The sequence below is a fragment of the Alligator mississippiensis genome, chromosome 5 (assembly GCF_030867095.1).
Source record: "Alligator mississippiensis isolate rAllMis1 chromosome 5, rAllMis1, whole genome shotgun sequence".
NCBI lineage: Eukaryota > Metazoa > Chordata > Crocodylia > Alligatoridae > Alligator > Alligator mississippiensis.
Genome location: NC_081828.1, coordinates 16,916,621 through 16,937,980, shown reverse-complemented (window position 1 = coordinate 16,937,980; position 21,360 = coordinate 16,916,621). Strand labels below are relative to the sequence as shown.

The 21,360-nt window shown below is 43.2% G+C and overlaps 1 protein-coding gene across 1 annotated transcript in view; it reads right to left on the bottom strand.

Moving 5' to 3' along the window:
• Nucleotides 1-1,396: 1,396 nt before the first annotated feature.
• The window catches only part of AK4 (adenylate kinase 4), a 44,384-nt gene continuing 24,420 nt past the window's right edge, over nt 1,397-21,360 (bottom strand). Inside the window, exons 3-5 of the mRNA XM_006272601.4 lie at nt 12,263-12,435; nt 11,149-11,267; nt 1,397-7,948 (exon numbers count right to left, since the gene is read on the bottom strand). Of these exons, the coding sequence (XP_006272663.2) occupies nt 7,834-7,948; nt 11,149-11,267; nt 12,263-12,435 (407 nt within the window). The 3' untranslated portion in view covers nt 1,397-7,833. The remainder of the gene's footprint in view (nt 7,949-11,148; nt 11,268-12,262; nt 12,436-21,360) is intronic.

Genomic DNA, 21,360 nt, shown 5'->3' with positions numbered 1-21,360 from the left:
ATGCTAGAAGTTTGTCTCCTTTACTTAGGTTACAAATTCCTGCCAGTTTTTGCACCTTTTACTTAAAAATATTCCAATCTTGCTCCATCTTCAGTTGGCTGCATTTACAATTTCTCTTATTTTCTCACAGTTTGCTCCTTTACAATAGACTCCTTAATTCTTCCTCTGCTGACAGCATGACTTTCCCAAAGCAGCCACTGCAACTGCATCACGCCAGAGGCAAAAGAACATTTCTGCACTGACTAAGGTGCATCCATCACCAGAGGCCCTTCTGTTCTCTATCCTGTCAAATGAAGGGCCATAAGCCTCCCACTTGGAAATTAAAAATTAAAAACAAATGTATAAGATAATCACATTTTCAGGACAATAAATACAATCCATTAACACTGAACAGAATCACATTGGATTGTGGCATTTAATTTCTTCTGCTGAACTACAAGGCAGGGATTATAATAGAGGTGAAGGGTTCTTGTGTTTTGTTTTCCCTGTTATTTTCAAAGGGCGAAATTAAATAGCAAAGCCCAAAATCATAATGCATGTAACATAAATAAGCGGTGGGGATGAACTCTGTCTGGGTCATTCTGTTTGTGGTGCTTCAGAATTAGCTCTTGTAATATGCCAGGTAGAAAATAATTCTGGGACAGATCCAGCAGGAAACGGGACTTATACAGAAGTGAGCTACTTAAAATCCAAAAATCTCCCTCATACCAATCTAAACCGTGGAGGTAACTTTAAAGCTCCCCACGTGGCACAAGTTCTGTTTCTGGGCATACCCAGAACTGTCCCAGCCTGAGCAACTTGGCCCCTCTTGTACACAAGCCCCAATCAGATCCGGACACTAGGCAGTCTTCCAGTTATGTCTTGACTTGATTCCCTAGGTATGGGCTGACCGTGAAAGACACAGGATGGTCACCTTTCAAAGGATGCACTGTTCACTACTTTCAAGATGCAGCTAGATAGGAAAATGTTGTATAAGTCTAGTGATAAGCATACTAGGAAGGGGGAAACTTGAGCTTATTTCCCTCCTCAGATTGAGGGGACTAAACCTCACATCTGCCAGAACAGTACAGACAATGCCCTCACCAACAACGATAGAGGCTATAAGGAGTCAGGAACACTCTCCACTCCTGTAGAAGCTGTCCGGCAAAAAATGAAACATTCCCAAGCAAGAGAGCCTGAGAAGCACCATGACTCAGCAGTCAAGACATATTTGGGGGGGGGGGAAGGGGGGGGGTTGGCAGGACAGAGGGATATGTCAGTCCTCTTTTCTATTCCCTACTTGGCTTGATATCATAACTTCCTTGGAGCAGAGACCATCTTTCTGCCATGCATAGGCACATGACCAAGCTTGAGTTTAAAGGGCTAGATATTTCCATAAAATTAAGAGAACAGGAAATAAGCAGGAGAAAAAAAAATTTTTATTTACATGTATCAAACGGCAACACTGCTGTAGTGATTCTTTAGGGAACAGAGTATCCAAAAACGGGCATCAGCAAACATACAAATATTGAGCAGTTCTCTAAACAAGCTGATACACAGAAGAAGGAAGCTTGCTCCTCCCAACTCCTGAAGTTATATTACAAAGTTATTTTAGAAACTGCATCAGATTCACAGTACAGTCCCAAAGGCAGAATTTGAGAAAGGAGCAGAACCGCGCTCTGCCATGGCAGGTGGACTCCAATGATAGTAGGGTAAAACACAACTCATTTACAGTGGGAGGCTTTACTAACAAACGATAGGTTTAAGCACTGGGGCCCAAGAACGGTCAGAGTGAGATGGCACAGCTCAAAATGAGGATTTGATCCATCTTTAAGACCTTCAGGATGGAGACCTGTAGAACCGAACAGAACGCACAACTTCTGAAACTAAACCTGTTCCCTTCCCAAAAAGGAAGCTTTGTGTCAGCATACCCGTTCAGACTCAGTGGTGCTTAAACAGGGTATTACTGTGGCTGTAGATATCCATAGAGGAATGGTTTAGCATTTTCTCTACCCAAAATTTGTAGAAGATAATGACCAGGTCAGATTTGCATAACAAAACACTAAAGCCAGTTACAGTTCAGGCTAAAACGAGGCCCAGAGAGGCTGTTCTTTCACACCTGTATTCTGTTGTCTCTTTTGGGATGAGGGGAAAAAGAAAGCATCAGGAAACAGCTCCCACCTCTCCATAGAGAAATTAAATCATCTTAATTAACCTCTCCCTGGTTCCTGCATTTGTGAGGGGCCTAGTCATCAAACGGATTTAGGGGACTGGGCCTTAGGATCTTCTCAGGGGAGGTGGAAGTGCAGAGATCACCTTCCTCCACCTCAGTCTGGGGCTGAGGTTGTGGACTCTGGGTTAATACTAGAAGAACCAGTGCAGCTGGATCTATACTATAGACTATTAGAGTATTATGTACTCTGACTCCTATAGAAAGGCTGGTGCATGCAGGCCACTCGCCTCTAAGAAGGTTCTTAAAATGGCAAACAGCTGTCCCTACCATTCAGAGACATAGCAGCTACCTCAAAATCTATGCAGATGCCTAAACACCTGCCCCTCACTCCTCTGTTAGCTCAAGAAATAAAAATTAGCCTTCTGGCTAAGATAAGGATCAAGAATGATGTTGGGTTCAGACACAGATTACCAGGTTTCTTAATTTTTTAAGGGAGGTGTTGGATTCATACAGGTCTCTACACACAAGGTCTCTAGAAGCTACAAAACCAAAGGCCAGATGGTTCTGCCTTACCCAAAGGAACACCTGTGGCAGCCACCTCCAAGTGTCCCTACCAGCCCCACTTACTACTTTTGTTAAAAACAAAAAAAACCCCAAACAAACAAAAACCAAATTTGTGAGCTCCAAATGTAAAGCCTAGCTCTACAACAGTGTCTGAGCATTTAGCATAACAGAGTTGGAATACCTCTATGCTACAATAACTGCAGGCTCAAGGAAACCCACATTATCTTCAGCTATTGCAGCATAGACATCCCCTTGGATTCCAGGAAACATGCTCAAACTAACCAGCAATGATGATAAACCCTGAGGAATGGCCATGCTCTGCATCTTGGAAATAAACATTTTACTAGTGTTCAGGTGTCAAGCTTTAATTCATCGCTCATCTAGCATGGTGTATAAATGGATCCTCCTCCTCATTGTAGTCAGGTTACAAATGTACAAGTCTCTCCTCAAACTGAATGACATTTTCCCCCCTCTACCAAGAATATAGAGTGACTGACATATATAATTTTGAAGCATAAGAATATAAAAATGCATAAGGTTCTTTCATCTGAAACCTGGACATGAACACATCATCCTCAAAGAGTGATAACATCGGAGGGGGAGGGGGGGGTTCCCGAAGCAAAGTACTGCTGAAAATGAGTTTGCATATACAGGGGTATGGGTGTGCCTCAAACTATTAATGAATTATATAATTTCTTTAGCAGCCTGATCCTGAGAGCAAAGTACAGGACTACAATCCCTAAACTGGAAAGAAAAGAAAAAAAAAAATCTAACTTCAGCACAAGAGTCCATGAGTATCCTTCTTATATCTGCAAAACAGGTATCATACCCACTGCCCTGGAAAGATAAGCATTCATAACATGTTATCATATGGAATAAATGACCACATGCATGCAGGGAAGGCAGAGACTACTGGCATGCAGAGAGACAGACAAGTGTGAACCATTACATTTACAGTTTAAGAAACTCCTGGATCCATACACTAAGGGATGCTCTTGACTGGTACATCTCCATGCTGTTCTTAGCTGTTCATTTTACAGCACCACAATAAATAATTATTTCACTGAGGGGAGAAATATGGAGGATGGGAGGCTCTAAGGAAAATTTTGACCACAAGATAAAACAAACTGCAGCAGTCTAACCCACAAAAGTTGGAAAGCATTGGCCCCTTCGTAAGTTTGACGGAGAAGGAACATAATCTCATATTAGACTCATATTTGTAAATATAGAGCATTTAAAATACAGTTAAGATGAAAGCAAATAAAGTGTAAAAATCTATTTCCCAAGATCAAACCACAGGGCAGGGCAATAAGAATCAGGGAAGTGTGAACCTGGAGTTGAATGCTTGTTTAAAAATGGATGAAGTTATGCAGCATTACAGATGTTGGCAAGTAATGCTCAAATGCTTCTTCTCTTTACACTTTTTAAAACCCGAAACTCCAGCTGGAGCAAATCCATGTTTACAAGTTTAGTGGCTTTGACAGGTTCCCACATTTTAGATATTTGAAATGCTTGCCTTGTCTCTAATTTATTCTCCTGCTCACCCCCACTCGCCTTAAAGCACAATCGTAGTCTTCTGTTATAAGGCCTCAAAACTGGTGTCTCAAGAGACACTCCCTCCTTCTACGCACTGAAAAGCACAAAGGGAACTTATAGGTAAAGATGCCAGTCTCACTTTTTGGCTTATTGCCTTTTGGCCAGTAGTCCTCATTTAATCAAACAATTTGTGGCTTGGATACTCAAGGAGACTAGTACAGCAGATTACAATTCCTGAGATGCCCTAGAAACCCAGCTGTTGGCTCCTCCACACAATGCATGACAGTATTAAAAAAAGTGGCAGTACCTTAGAAGTGCAACTCCTGTTATTACATTCACATATTTGTTCAAACTAATGTGTGCAGGTTTCCAGAGGTCTTGTATCTACATACAAAGTAGATATTTTTTAATATAACCCCCTTGTTGCTTAAAATACTGGGTTTTGACAGTTATAGGGTTTGCTGGAAGTGCCCCAAATAATTTCATGAATGTTCAAGTTAATGGGTAGCAGAACCTCCCAACAAGTTCCCATGAAATCAGCCTATGTTCTGTGGCCGTTTCCCCAGGGCTGCTGAATTTAGTGGAAAGTGTCCATCAAGAGCAGGGCTTGGAGCGTATCAGCACTTCCAAGTCACCTCTTTTAGAGAAAGGCAAATGGAGCTCTACAGGAGCAGGTTTTTTGCCTGCAGGTCCTCTCTCTCCTGAAGATGCTTTAGTTGCTCCTGACTCCATGTCTTGCATGCCTGGGACTCAGCACCATCTTTCCTTGGTGTTGAATAGTACAGGTGTGGCCTATATCCCCCATTACCCCTAAATCACCCTGTTCATCAGTGCATTTCCTCCATACCTATCAAGACTGATGCATATATGAGGGGAAAGACCTACTGGCTTAAACCCACCTACCCCACATTCTTTTTATGTCACAGTAGAGGTGGGGTGTGTGTATGTGCAGGGGTGGGGGGGGAAGACTGTACTGAAACAATACTATTCTACTTTCCCCATACACAGGAGACAAAAATGACATTTCTGAGATCAGAAATGGTTTGATCTCAGACCAAAACTATGCACTCCAGCTAGGAAGATGGTTGCCTCACCATACGAGAGCACACCATTTCACAATCTTTCTATTACAAAAAACAACATGCAACTGCCTAGAATGTATTATGGCAAATGCAACGCTAAGCACAGCCCTCAGGAGGAGATCATACTCTGCTGTACTTTATTTGCATTAAGGCTGATCACAACAGGACAGCTGTGAGCTTGACGGCTAGTGATAACAGGCAACCAGTAGGTCCTTAACTGAGAAGGTCAGACTGCTATATTAAAAGGGCTTTCTATTGTCATGGATAGGAGAAAGGGAAGAGGAATAAAGTGGAGAGCAGAGTGGAAATACTGAGCGAGTCTCACCCTAACAGTAAGAAGAGAGAGAAAGGTGTGAAGATGTCTACAACCTGCTGTCTTTTCAACGTTAGCTGCCTGCTAGCTTGGAAAAAAAACCACATAACCCCAACCAACCCTTCCCCCAGTGCCAAAAAAGTTTCCACTCAATTCAAATTCTGAACATAACTTAGAAAAGTCCAGTCCCAACTCCTCCCCCTACACCCAGCCAATCTTCAAGAGCATATTGCAAAGAGCAGAAAAGTCAGGTATGGACATTTCAGTGACAGACTTGTTTTAAAAAAAAAAAAAAAATCAGTCAAGCTGTCTACTGGAATATGGTGGTAGCTTTTTAACTGGCAACCCTAGTTAGTTACCGATTGCTAAAATTGAGCATGGCTAGCTATGCAAATAAAGCAGCTTGGCAAAAAGAGTTCTCAAAAAGTCTAGTTCGTAAAATTCAGCTTCTTATTTCTCAAAAATATGTATCTTGGTTTTTCTTAAATATAGCTTTATAAAATAAGGCAACTTCAGACATGGCATAAGAGGTAAATCCTATTCCCATTAATTAGGTACTGCAGCTATTAAAGATTAAATCAAACAAATGTACAGTACTTCCAGTTTAGCAAAAAGCCACCATCTCCAGCTCAAACAGAGACAGGAACAAGGCTAACTAAGGAAAAGTTGTCATACATCTGAAAGGTGTTTGCTCATAATAATCCATTCACAAGTAACTAGAAATGCTTCTCCTAACAAGAATCACTGGCGGCTCTAAAACACTTCAGAACCACTACTATGAAGTGTTATAACTGCAAATGCAAACTGGAAATGGATGTCAAGACATAAAATGATACACTACAAAGCTTTTTCAGACCAGAAGCAGTAACCAGAGTGCCAGAGGAAAAAGCCTATATTCATGGTAAGATATTTTTTGGTACTAGTCTCAAGTCAGCTCTAGAAGAACGCAATGTTTTTTATTCAGTAGGCAAAGAATTTCCTGCCAAGTTGGGCACTGATTTTAAGTTAGCTGCATGCTTAATTGTACATCACTTCAAGCACAAGTAAATTGAGCACACGGTCACAGAACCAGCATAACCCGGTTATCATGGAATGTACAAGAAACGGACAGTTTGCTTTAGATTCACAAAGAAAGTGCTTAATACCAGCAGTTGGTCCCGACCTTGCCATTCGACATACACACACACATACCTCAAGTGGAACTCAGTCAGCCAGAGTTGTGTCTATATGTGAGGTCTCTTCTTTTATTAACAGGAAGAGGGAAGGTTCACAGGCAGCCCCCATAAAAGCTAAGGGGATTTCCTCTCAAAATAACCCCCGTATTCTGAGAGAGGGAAAGAACCTCCATTATAAGGCAATACAACATACAGAAGGGATTTTTCCCAGAGGAAAAAACCAAACAAAAACAAAACCAGATATTAAAGTAAATCTTTGGGACCAACCAATAATACACCCATATCTTATAGTATTAAAGCTATAAACTGTCAAGCACCATCTAGTGCAACTCTTCTCCTAGGCAAATGTAGGCGTACTCAGTTTCCTGGTCAATACTATACCACATAGTGAAAACTACATCAGATAGCAGCATTTTTTATAATATTTTTCCTTTTTCTCTTATAAAAATAAAAAGAAAGAAGCACATACATATATATTCTAGCCCCCCATGGATTTTCTTCTGCACTTAATACTGGAAGCGTGGGCCTCATGAGTTTTGTAGTGTAATTCTTTTTTTCAGGTTACTCACCAATTCCCATGGGGCTAAAGTTTGCATCTTAGTACTATTTCTCTGAGAAAGTTTCAAATAAATCATCATGGTGCATTATCTTAAGGAAGTGCTGTGGAGCAACAAAAGAGCACATTGCACATCTTTGTGGAATTGGGGGGTGATGGGAAATCACAACAGGCTACAGAAATCCAACAAATGTTACATCTTGGTCCACAATTTAAGAAATCCTGATCACCAACAGAAATATGTTATAGCCCAAAAGACTGAACTTTTCAGTTCAGTCTTGGTCTTAAACCTCCTCCACCCTGATTCTGGCTATAACTGCCTTTCCATACATGTTCTGAAGGAAACTTAAGGAAGCTGTTTTAGACACTGAGCTATTCTCCAGTTTGAGAACAGCCCCAATACCGCACGCACCAAATAAGCAACCATATTAGTTTCTTGCTCCTGTGGGAGGTTTTTAGTTTGCCTCTTCAGTACAGATAGGAGGAATCTTGTTTGAGAGCAGAGTGTAGACGTAAGGCCAGATTTTGTTGGTCTCCGTCCCAGAAAATGAGTGTAGGACACCTCTGGTCCTGAAAAACATAGAACAGAAACTAAGTGAGAGATGCATACTAGATGGATTCTAAGAAACACCTGAATTTGCACAGTAGTTTTTCTAGCCTATACTTGCTTGTAGACAATGTGCAAATTAACAGCCAAAGGAATTGAATGCATCCTAAACTCCTGAACAGGACATCTTGTTATTACATGGTTAAGTTTACAACAGAAAAAAAAACCTGGCATAAACTTTATCTAGACTACTTTAATCATGTATTCTTTACTACTTAGAGAGAACTTAACTTAGCCCCATAGAGCCAGACACACGCACCCACATACACACCACCTTCTCCCCGTGATTTAAACTGCCAGCAGTTGGTGCTCTTGGAATCAGAGGCATGTAAAAAAAAATTGCTATACCTGTGCCAAATTATCTAAAAGATACATTTAATCAGACCCTGTAAAGCACAGGTTTATTTTCCTAGTGAATTGTGATAGACTGACATTTGTTTTTCAAATGCAAAAAGCCTTAGACAGACTTAGAATATGCTTAACAAAGTATTTTAAAAGAAAGTGGGATCACCTGCATACTTAAGTGACAGGGTCAGCTGGAGCCTTATTTCACATCTTTCCCCCCCATGTGATTATTTCAGTATTTAAAAGGGCTGCTGAGTGATACACAGCTTATAATCCTTCACCAATCTTCCTGAATTGCTGCACTGTTGGCACAGAACTGAAAATATGCTATGACATGCAAGACAAAGCATGCCAAGACAGTCACAGCATAGAAGGGAATATCAATACTATCACTGTGGAGACAGTCGCACACATTTAAGCACCTGAGTAACTTGACTCGCATAGAGTAGCCCCATTAGTACAATATAAATTAAACAATACTTCACAGGGAAGCAAGCTGTCGCTAATAACCTACTAAAAACTTGAATGCAAGTCAAGTTCTTTCAAGCTGCTTGCAAGTTATTACACCATACTCCAAAATACCAGGATTCTTGGTACATGTATACGTGAAGCTGAGAAAAGCCTGCTCTGCTTTTCCCCCGTTTTCAAAGAAAAGCCAGATTTCATGGCAAGTGGTTTATCAAGACCATTACTCAAAACCAAACTGCTCACCTAAGACCAAAATTTGCCAAGACCAAACTGCTAAGTAGTAATCTCATTATTGCCTGGCATTCCCCTTAGTTGTACTTACCTGCTGCTTCTTATATTCTGTTAATTTTTTGGGGAGGGACTTTCTGGAGACTTAAGCCAGGGGTCAGCAATCTGTAACCCCCAAGCCAGATCCAGTCTGTGAAGCCACTGGTTTGGTCTGTGGAGACCAGGGGCTTCAGCTGTGCCCACACACTGTGTCTGGGGAGCGGAGAGAAACAGCAGTCATGGCTGGGTCCTAGCACTGGCCGACTGCTGGCAAATGTTGGCGAGCAATGTAACTGACTGCTATGTTTTTATTACTGGAGTTTAGCCTGTTTGTTTCTTACTGACCAATACACAGCAACAGTGTAGCATCATGTAGGGGCACACAAGTTAGCCCTGAACAAGTTAGGGTGGGAAGCAGGATAGCTATGGTAATGCAGCACTGCTCCTGAGCCAATACACACAGCATCTCAGCATGGCTAAGTTAGCCTGGGCGCAGGACCAGGCTGCAGCAGCTATACTGCTTCCAGTAGCAGAGACAGTTGCTCAGAGTCACTATGTGCATCTCTACATGCCACTATATTGTATCCAGTAGACAACCATTACAGGCCCATAAGAAGTGACATTTATGATCGCACCTCATTTTAAGCTGTGATAGCACCAGAAATATTCAAGAACTAAACAAGGACAGTCAAAAAGCCTGAGGCTGAATCAATTCAACCTTCTCAGGTTAGTCTAAGCTGCATATATTGAACTAATAAGCAAGTGAACAGACATTCACTTTTGATTCCAGAAATGCAGCCACACGTCTGGAGTGGCCCCAGTCAAAAGCTAGGGCAGGTGGACGGGGGAAGGGCGCTAAAGCATGCCTCCCTGCTCAGCTGGAGCAGACAACTTTGGTAAAAGCTAGCTCTCTCACCCCGTCAAGGGAAGGGAGGGAAACGGAGCATGCAAAGCATCCTGGGACATTGGGGGACTACAAGCGTTAAGTTCAATAAACTGATTTAAACCTAAATCAGGAGACATTTCCCTAGCTTGCTCCTGCAGTCATATGGCTAAGGGAAGCTAAATTCAAGGGCATCTGAACCCCAAGCCTCTGGGCTTAGGCCTGCATGTAGGATGCTTGTCAAAGGATTTGGAAGCATCTGAAGCCCCAGGCTGGGGTGAAGGAGGTTAGCCAGTAGTAGGGCCACATATGGTTCTTGGATGACTCACGGATTTGGAATTGATCTGGCTAATTTGACTTGGGACATGAAAAAGTTTCCTTAAAAGAAACCAACACCTAAATCAGTTAGGTCTGATACTACATCTATCCAGGTTCATCTTAAACAGGTTTCAGCCATTTTGAAAGTGATTTACGTGCACTGAACGTCTTCTGTGTTACAGATTTTAACCAGTTTCTTCTCACTTATACTAGTTTATGTGCAACTTCTGTACCTAACCAAGGTGCTTTCAGAACACAGGACCAGCTACACTAGCAAGGAAGTGAAGAATAAACTTGTTCAGTGAACACACAGGAGTAATTCATTTCTCTCATGTTATGACGGGGTGAGACCTAATCTTTCAACTTAACCAAAATCAGGCTCAGATGTAGGGTAAAAAGGAAGAGCTAGATTCTGTGCTATTTCTGTTGCGAGAAGCAGCACAAAAAGCACAATTCTGGAGGAAGGAGGGCAAGGCAACCATCCCTCTTACAGCCCAAATAACAGGCTCCGGAGGAAGGAAGAGTAGCCCTAGGAGTCACCAGAGCAGGGCTACCTCCACTGTTGTGCAGTTCAGTATCCCTATAGCATTACAGCATCAGTTCATCCCACAGCCCTTGCCCCCACACCCTCCTTCTGCCTGCAGAAGTTCCCCTTTAGCACGCTTTTGCCTTTACACATCTCCCACAAGCCACTGGAATGGGAGGTGGAATCCAGCCCTGGAAAGGTGTGGCACATGGCTATTAACTACACCTGTAAAATGAACATCACGCACAGGTTTACTCATGAGAGATCATTTCAAAGACACCTTGACCAAGCTGCGGAGACAGAGTTTGCCTTTGTTTTTATAAGCACATGCTATTATTTGTGCACACCCAACTCACTTGTATAGATCTATTACTGGCTTTGCTGCATCTTTGTATTTTCTTAGCCTGGCAGCAACAGCATCAGGTTTGTCATCTTCTTGCTGGATTAATGGCTCTCCTGTGATGTCATCGATCCCCTGCAAAGGCAAACATTGAAATGAGTCAGGCAACACTTAATGAAAATGCTTCAACATAAAGCAATGATATACCGAGGTCACAGAGTTGCACAGGAGGAAGTAAAGGCCAAGTCAGCTAAGAAGAAACTGTATTTATGCAAGATACGAACATCAAAAGTATTGAAATGTATCAGATAAAAAAGTAGCAACAGGATAAACACTGTTAGGACATTACTGCATTTAAAGAGGAATATATTGCTGTGATACAAAATAAAAACAAACTAAAATAGGAGAATATATTCACATACATACAAACATTTTTTCAGAAATCTGTCATTTGCATTGTGGCTTGCTCAGAATCTAATACTGTTGATCAGGGCTTTCCAAACTTGATACCTGGGACATATTTTTTCTTGGTTAAAGCTGGCAGCACACTTAACTCTTACACCCAAAGAGACATCTATATTTTTTCAAAACATAACAAAATTCCAAACCCTGCACAGAGGAATCATACCAGTGCTAAGATGCAACAAAATAACAGAGCTGTACCCTGCTCTTTCCACTGTCTGCCCACTCAAGACCTGGTCCATATATCTCAGGAGGCAAAGGCATCCCCCACTTCTGAAGCTGTCTCGCACTCTAGCAGCCACCACCATCTCCCCTCCTACCAGCCCCAGGAGCATGGAATGAGTGGAGGGATGACCCAGACTGCAAATTGTGGCTCCATATGTTCTTCTGCTCGCCTGCCCACACTGCTGGGAGCTGGGGGGGAAGAAAGAGGACTAGCACAGGGGCTGCCTTGGGGACAGGGAAGGCAGCAGCCATGGTGGCAGTCCCCAAAGGAGCAGCTGCAGGTGCTGCTGGGAGTAGCTAGGACAGGCACAGCGTGCTGGATGGGAGAGGAGAGCATTTGCCTCCTCACATAAGGAGGGATTTTATGGCACACATCTGTCACTTGCGTCACTCTAGCATGCCATGGCAAACCCTTTGGGAACCCGTGCTATAGATAATCTTACATGTACAAGAGGCGGATTGAATTCCATGTTATACACTCTTCCGCTAGTTGGGTGAATCCAACGAGCACTGAGGCGGTCTTTCAGTGTCTCAAACGGGATGTTTAAACTGATAACTAGATCCAGCTCACAGATTCGGTCAAGTGCTTCAGCTTGTACTAATGTTCTAGGAAAACCTGGACACAGAGGAAAAAAAAACAAGTGAAACCACAGACAGTAGCCAGACAATTTTAATACTTATTGGCAGATCATAAATAAATTCCACAATATTAGTGCTGGTGGGGGTATTGGGAGAAAGACAGGGATCTGCTTATAACACAAAGAATACAAAGGCAGTGAAGGCACAGACATTTAAAAAGAAAAGTCATAAAGTTATACTCCATTCCCATGGTATAGCAACTCTGTTGATGTAACTTTAACTTTCAGTTATTAAATGCCTGCAAATTGAACAAACTGCAAAAGTACATACTCTTCAACAAGTGTTTCTAGTACATTCTCCTCTAAAGGTTCACATATAGCCATCTAAAGATATCCGAGTTCCTAAAAGCCGTTGGTTTGTTTTACCAATCTAAAAATAACTCTGGAGTGCAAAGATTACAAATGGCTGTGCTAACGCACTGGGTTGGGTTTTAGGATATGCAAGTTCAACTCCCAACCAAGGTCACAGGTATGATGCTAAGTCACTCTCTAAAACAGAGACAATATGTTAGAAGGATACTGCAAGGTACTCAGTCATATTGGCAGGAGTGGAAAAAGCCATCAGTACCTAAAATTGGCTGCGGCCAACATGAGAGCACCACAACACCAAGGAAAGGGCCTCATAGCGTATCATCTATTTCAGGGCTGCCCAACTTCTAAGCAGTCAGGGGCCACACTAATGGGAACCGCATCAAAGAGACCCCTCCCCATTGCACCATGTGGATGCCACCACCTCATCATTGTACCACACCCCTTTGCCCTACCGCTGAATTGCCTGCCCTCTCCCCCCACACCACCACTGCACTGTGCGCCTGCATAGCCCCAAGGCTCACCCTCAGCTTCCCCAATAGCACTGTTCTGCCCCAGCCCCTAGTGTGGGGGCAGGCAACAGAAGCCAAAGGAGGGAGACAGGGGGCAGGAAAGGAAAGGTGGCTGGGTAGGAGCCCAGGGGCTGCAACTTAAGGTCTCATGGGCAGCCTGTTGGATCTATTTGCAAGTTGCAAAAAGGTAGGAAAAGATGGAAATTCTGGCTTGTACTGTGCCCAGTGAAGACTGGAGGTCACTGAACTCCCACTGGAATCAACAGGATATGGCACTCAGCACCACACAGAATCAGTGTAATAGTGTAAGCTATGAACTTTAATACGTGACTACGCATAACCATGGTTACATATTAAGTTTGCATCCGTTGGACTTGGAGAGAAGATAGATCAGTGACAGATCCTGCTGGGCCAGCAAGTTAATGGGATATGGTTGAACAGCAATTTAGGCAAGGTGCGTGCCAGAGCCCTTCGTGAAGCATGCCATTTTTCTGAGACTGTCCATAGCTCTTATTACTATACCCTAAGTGCACTACAGGAAAGGCAGACAAATTACTAGTTCCAGTCAATGACTATCATTCTTAACTGAAGCATGGCAGGAGGCAGCTTTGAGGAAGGAAGAGTTATTCTCTCACAGGACTCAGCAGCATTTTGCTTGCCAATGAAACAGTGGTAGCGAGTTTCCAAATGACTGCTGGCCACTCTTGACCAGAACAACCAACTGTTTTAATGTACTGACTTGAAAGCCAAGGGTGACATGCATTTACAAGCAAGAACAAGACAGGGGTCCAAGAACATGGAGTTTTCCTCATCAAGTGGTTACATGTAAGGGAGCATCTATAGGTGAGGCAGACAAACCCACTAACTTCAGCTCCAGGTTCAAGCTATAAAATAATTTGGGGATAGCTGTTTGTGGACTGTACTGACCCAGAGTTAAAGGGACCACAAAGGTCAACACCTTGCACAGCTTTGGGATGACTATTCCTGGCCCATCCCAGACAGGTACCTAACCACCCTCCTCTTGAAAAATCTCCAGTGAAGAGAATTCCACATCTTCCCTGGCAGCTGGTTCCATTGCTCCACAATTTCCAGTTCAGAAGCTTCCCCCAATCCCTCCTCGAGATTTAATCCAAAAATATTTTGTTGCAATGTCCATAACCTAAATGTCCTACCCTGTGGCAAGGAAAAACGATTGTTCATGGCAGCCTTCCAGATATTTGAAAACTGCTATCAAATCCCCCCTTAGATCTCCTTTTCTCTGAACTGAAGTTACCCCCATTAGTATCTGTTCATTTATATTTGGGTCTTTCTTCCCCCAAGATATAAGGCCCTATATTGGTCTGTGCTGAATTTCATCCTGCTAGTCTACAGCTCAGTTGTCCAGTCTAGGTGTCCACATTTTCAAGATCCCTTTGGAAGACAGGATTACAATTCAGGGTGGTTGCAAGCCCTCCCAGTTTTAAGTTAAGTCCAACTCAAAAAAAAATATATCACGAAAACGCCGAATTAAAGTTATTAAGAAAAACGGCACTATCACCAGACCTAGAACAGACCCTACTTGAAACTTCCTGCCGTTATGACAAAGCTCTAACAGTGAAGGAAGATGTGCATGCATACAGAAGATATAGAAAGGAGGGAGCACTGCAATGAAATTCTGCTGTAGTGGAGCTTCAAGCTTCAATGCTACTGGGCTGCTCTGCTCCTCTGCAGTTCCTTTTCCACAGTATTAGTGCTGTGGCATTCAGTCTATCAAGAGAGGTGGTCCCAATTTTCATGAGATAGATACATATAATCTGCATTGTTTTGAGGGTTTTTTTGGTTTGTTTGTTTTTTAAAACTAGAACTTTTTAAAATTGAGAGCTCTGTACAGAATGTATCACAGAGGCCTGACCATTTTAAGCAGCCATGCAGACAGTGCATTAAAATTCTTCCATCTCACTAAACAGTGTCCCACTTAGAATGAAAGATAATCTGGGGAAAGAAAAATAACAACAGCAACCACAACACCTAGGCTGTATTTACAGTTCTGCCCCAGACCCCCACTAGTTGTGCACAGAAAAATGAAACAAACTTCCCCATCTGCTAAATATGAAGGATATCCGCTTCCCCCCCACTGCACAGTGGTGTTGTCAGTAGTGTTACTAGGGTGGGGCAAATGGGACAACAGCCCAGGTACCAATATGGCCCCCTCCCCCAGGAGTCTGTCACAGCCATAAAAGTTGGGCAGGTACAGCCCATGCCCAGCAACATCTCTGGAGCAAGAAGGAGGGTAGAATGATACCCCTCCCTAGGGAGGTACTGCCCTGCCCTGGGGAGGCCAAACAGGGCAGTAGGAACAGCCCCTTGGGGAGCCTGTACCTCTACCTGCCCCTGTGCTGCTACAGCAGCAGCAATAGCAGTTGCTGCTGAAAAGAGAGCCCTGGCAGTAAGACTCCTCTCCCACCTTCCAGAGCGGTCAGCATAATCCCACCAGCCCCAGGCACCTGAGTTGGCCGCATCTTTGTGTTACAAGGCCTGGTTCAGCAATGGTCATAAAGCATGCCAGTGAAAATAAACTAGCATCACCACCACCTCAATAACCAGATAGCCATTGTTGAACAATTAACATCTACACCCACATTGTAAAAAGTCCTTTTAAAATCACTATACACTGAAAAGCTGTGGGAAATACTCCTTAGGCAACACAGTTCTGATTTTACCATTCAGGACTGGCTGCCTGTTAACATAAAAAAAGCCAGGGACTGGAGATGACAGTCTTAGTAGAAGAACAAAATTAATGGTCACAATATTTGAGGTGGTCTCCTGGGATAAGATGTTGCTGCATAGCAACTTTCCGAGAGAGTTCATATGCTGAAGCCTTACACTACTTATGTTACAGCAAGTTTACCATGGACTTCAATGGGGACGGGATTTTAGCCCACTTCTCAGTTCCTTTGTCAGTAGTGGCAGTTCGAAATCTTTCAGTACAAGATTGAGGCACAGTTGGAAAGAGAAGCTGAAGTGGGAGTGAGTGGGTGGGAAGTAGGTAAAAGCTATCCATGAAGAAAGCTAGGAAACCTGGTTGTGGATTTATCTAGGACAGCATGTGCATGATAGAGCTGTCATAAATTTAGTTGTCATCAGAGGAAAAAAAAATGGCTTAACATTCATAAGATTGATCATGTTCAAAGGACCTTTTCATACCAGAGCTCCTGCCTTTTCCCACCACACATAGAAACACTCCCTCAAAATGGTTTGAGTGGACTCATATTTGGTCCCTAGCAACAATTTAGCCACACTGGACTAGAACTGCTACAGACATGGCTGAACAGGGAGAGAAGTTCCACAGGCAGTAATGGTCTTACTTTTAGGATAGGGCAAGAAAAGATTAATCCCATATTGTGTAGTTTAAGACCCAGAAACCTTTCCAAGGCAGCAAATCTGCGATCTGAAGACAGCGTTCTCTGCTTGGGATTTTGCCAGCCTAATACACTTCCAAGACAATAAAACCTTGGAAGGATGCCGAACGCTGGGGTCAGCAAGATTCCACCTAAGGACACTTCACTTTGGCTCTTCTAATACTACACAATTCAGGTTGCTGCACATTATAAACTAAAAGCACTAGAGGGCTGTACAGCTGTGTATGCTAACATGTTCTGAGAGCTGAATTTCACATTTCTGCAATGGAAGGCTAGACAGAGAGAAGAGGTCTCATTTCTTGAATGTAGGGTTGGAGGGGGAAGTAGAGACTTTTTCCTTTCTACGATTTAGAATAGTAGTCTTGTTGTAGCCATGAAGGCCTGGGGGCAGGGGGTGTTATGCAAGATTCTTGATTAGTTTGACATCATCTTTTATTGAACCTGATTTATAGTTGAGAAAGATGGTGGACAAGCTTTCAGGCACAAAAGGCTCTTCCTTAAAACTAATGCACCTTTTACTAGACACAAAAAGAAACAAGGGCTTAGAGACAATGGTTTCATGGCTTATTATAAACTTGCCTGCTCTGTTCAGCTCTGTTCCACAGGTGATAAGACCTCTCTCTCTCAAAAAAAAAAAAAGCTATTCTTCTTTTACATAATTAGGTTGTAGCTATGGCAGCTATTCTTGATTGAGATCTAAGGGTCTGGATAGGCTTACTTCTCCTTTTCAAAGGGGAAGTTTCATTGACAAAGAGGTTAAAATCATAATAGATTCAACTGGTATTTAGTTCACGCTGTACCTGCTAATCTGAAACAGACAGAGGAAAGAAATTTTAGGGCACAAAATGCATCCATCATCTCTTTCAATTACCAAGATGGTCCAATAAAGAGACCAGACAAACTGTGCTTCTTCAATGTGAGAGTGTCTTAATTCCCAAATAAGTGATACTTTGGGACAGGAGGAAGCAGAATCCAACAGCACACACAGATAGGCTGGGGTTTAAGGTGAGATAGCTGAAGCTGGGATGAGTCCTGTAAACAATTCACCTGGTAGCATGTCTTAGCACATGTATCTACAGGACTTAAGACAAGTAAGGATATTGCACAAATTAATTCTCTTTAGTAGTCTTAATAACCATTCTTACAGCTTGTTAGGTGGAAGAACGAGTTACCATTCAACAATATAGGATTTAGTACAGAGGCAAAAGTGTATTGTACAAAGAAGGCATTGCAAAAATGTGGATATAGACTGCCTTTTATATAGTCCATCTGCATATATAGATTCTCTCCTAAACCGCTAGCTTGCTGTCCTATTCTTTCAGTGCAACAAATAAAATTATCTAACACTATAAACAAATGAGAAACTTGTCCTGAGCATGGAAGACCATAGGGCTGTGAAATTAAACAAGATGAATTATGAAACAAGTCCTTAACAAATCTAGGAAGCATTTAGAAGCCACTAAATCCCACACTTCAGGGTTGAATTACATGTGCCAGAAGAAACACGTACACTAAAAAACCCCAAAACCAAAACACAGCAATGGGGAGGGCACTGTAGGAACTGCCTCACTACATCAACAACTCCATCTGCTCATGAGGTGTTCCACCATCCTCCTCACAATCTCAGACATCTCCAACAGCAAGAAATCATTACTGCTTTATGGGGAAAAGCTTTGGAAAACTCCACATGTCCCATGTCTCATTTTGTTCAAGATTCTGGATAATGGTGCACAGCAAGAACACAGTAAGATATAAGCTACTGTCAAGCGGTCCATTCATTCCAGACCAGGTTCTTACTCACATGGGACCCTAAGCTCCTCTTCAATAGCACAAACACTGCCAGTCCTAATCTTGGCCGTCTCTGCTAGCAGATCAAGACGAATATTCCTTTACTGCCTGCCTCCTGAAGCCTAGTAGGAATTTGTTGGTTTGCCCAGGCAAGAGGAGTGATGTCTCCAGAGGCGAATGTATTCAGCTGCTGACAGATGTTAAACTAAAGGCACAATGGGACCTCATGAACAATCCCAACAATCATGCTTCCTGCCATGCCATACATGTATGGAAAGCAACATGAGGGGGGGAATTGAGCATCGTGATCCTGGGGTTCTCCTGCACCAGTAAGCAGCAAGCTTGCCTCCCTGCATTCCCCTGGCTGAGCGCCCCGGTCAGCTGACTGATGCTCCTAGCCAGGGGAATGTACATCGGAGCCAAGAACTCCATGCACTCCCCAGCTGGGAGCCCTCGGTCAGCTCATCAGTGCTCCCAGCCTCTGGAGCACCGAAGAATTTAAGGGCTCGTGTGCTCCAGAGGTTGGGAACACTGACCACATGTTTAATTAAAGGCATGTTAGCGACCAGCCACAAAAGTTGTTACATAAAATGGGATATTCCCCCTTTTAATCGCACCATCAATTGAATGAATGTGTGGGCCAGGTCATTACTTAATCATGTTAATCACATTAAGTATAATGTCTGTCAGAGGCCTTACTCACCAAAGCTTAAATGTTACACACAGAAGGCTTTTCTCTCCCCCCTATGTGTCATGCAGGCAAAGGCTGGCTTGCAATCCTTGCATGCCACATGCTGTTCTCCAGTGACAGTGCTGTTTGCTCTGGGGCTCACGTTCTATCAAGTCAAGTAAAATGCACCTGCAGTATTTTCATTTTAAGGTTGTTTCTTTTCGTGACTTCATGCCAGCTAGTGTTCAGCGCCTGCAGATTTTCAATACCTGCTTTTTTTGGCTAGACACAAAGTCTCAGGCCAAATGTCATTCAGGCCTTAAGGGCTGTTTCACCACAGCAGCACCGAAGTCAGATGGTGAAGAAGAGTCTAGTTCTGCAGCTTCTTCTATATTGTCACTGAGCTTACCTACCCCAGAGGTTTTAGTCCTCACCAGAGCACAGAGAACAAGGAAGCAAGATGCTTCTTACCATGCTGCCTTCCTGTCAAGAGACCCCTTGAGGACAAGACAGCACTCTTGCTCTAACCCAGCGGTGCTCATCTTTTTGGCCCTCTGGGCTGGATCAGCGGAATGGGGCTGCTCCTCAGGCCAGACCAGACCCAGTAAGCCGCGTGCCATGCTATCCAGCCTGCTGAGTTCCCCACAGGTCTGGAAGTTTGGCAGCAGAAGACCAGCAATTAGCTGACGTCACTCTGCTACCAAATTTTTGGTACTATTAGGAACCCCACAGGCTGGATTACGTGGCTCCACAGCCTAGATCTAGCTCAGAGGCTGGAGATTAAGCAAGCCTGCTCTAAACAAAAAGAAATTACATGCACCCTCATTTCCACACGTACCCCCACCCCACAATGGAGGAACTGCAACATGACATTTATTCTCTATGACAAGTATCCTCAGCACACCCTCAAAGTGCCCTGTATCAAGGAGATGAGGGAAGGCAGGGAGTTTAGATCTTCAGATAGGAAGGCCGGCATCTGTCATATTGTCAGGCCTATCTTACACAGTTGCACTAGAAAGAGAGACCCATCCCTCCCAAATTTTTAAATTCCTTTTTGGCTCTACTAGATCCTATGGCAAGGAGCCATCCCTCTGATGACTATATGCAGCATAGTGCATGGCCTCGCCTTTTCCAGGTTCACTGCCTCAACTCTCCCATTCAGGAATCTTCCTCCCTCCCACCCTCAGAAGAGCAGACCGATCTTGGAAGTGAGGGAGCTATGGCTGCACACATTTCATGTTGATACTGCTGCCCTTCCTCCAAAAAGAGACAAAGAAACCAATATTGTTTCATAGACATTAGACATTAGGGCTGGAAGGGACCTCGGAAGATTGAGTCCAGCCCCATGTTAAGGGGCTTCAGGACTTCCTAGTATCCCCTGGTGTGGGTGCCGTCTGGGATCTGGAGCAGGTGGCTTTTTGCCAGTATTGATCGATTTATCCACCAAACACACCTCTTGATCACTTGAATAGCTGTGGTCCTGTCACTCATTTGTGCTAGTTACAAAGCAAACCAAACCAAACCAAATCAAGAGTCTATGCTTGCAGCTACTGCATAAGACCTTAATATTCAAGGCAATCCCTCTATGGTGCTGCCAATGGAAAAACAGTAACAAACACAGAAGGAGCAGACAGGCACCACAAGGGAAGAACAAGAGGGCAGCAGGAGAGAAGCAGAATAAAAGTAAGTGGTAGGTCATAAAAGGAATAAGGAGTTTTATAAAAGCAGTGTTTCTTAAATTAATTTGATGTGACAACCCAGCAAGTCCACTGCAACAGGGAAAAAGGACTGTTCATAAGAAAACACGATCATTTATACAGCTACCACACACTACACTAGACAGTTTATGGTGATGCTGGCCAACACTGACTGCTTTGTTTGGAGAGACAGGAGCACAACACAACCAAAGACATTCTGGCATCCTTTTCATTTGCAGTTCCATGAACAGCAATATTTCTGTGTGCAGTAATGATAACTCATACAAATCGGTAGCTGTATTTATGCTACAAGGTCCTTGTTTTAGTGAGAAATAGGTTTGAGACTTTGTTAAGTAATAGACAAGTTTTGGGACATTAAGAGTAAGGATCTACCTCAGAGTCTGAGTAACGCAAACCATTACAAAAGGTCATCTTTGTTGATCTGGATTCATAGCAGAATGACTGAACCCAGTACATACCATCTTGCTACACCACTTGTGCAGTCTCCTCCCAGTAAGACCGATGGGCA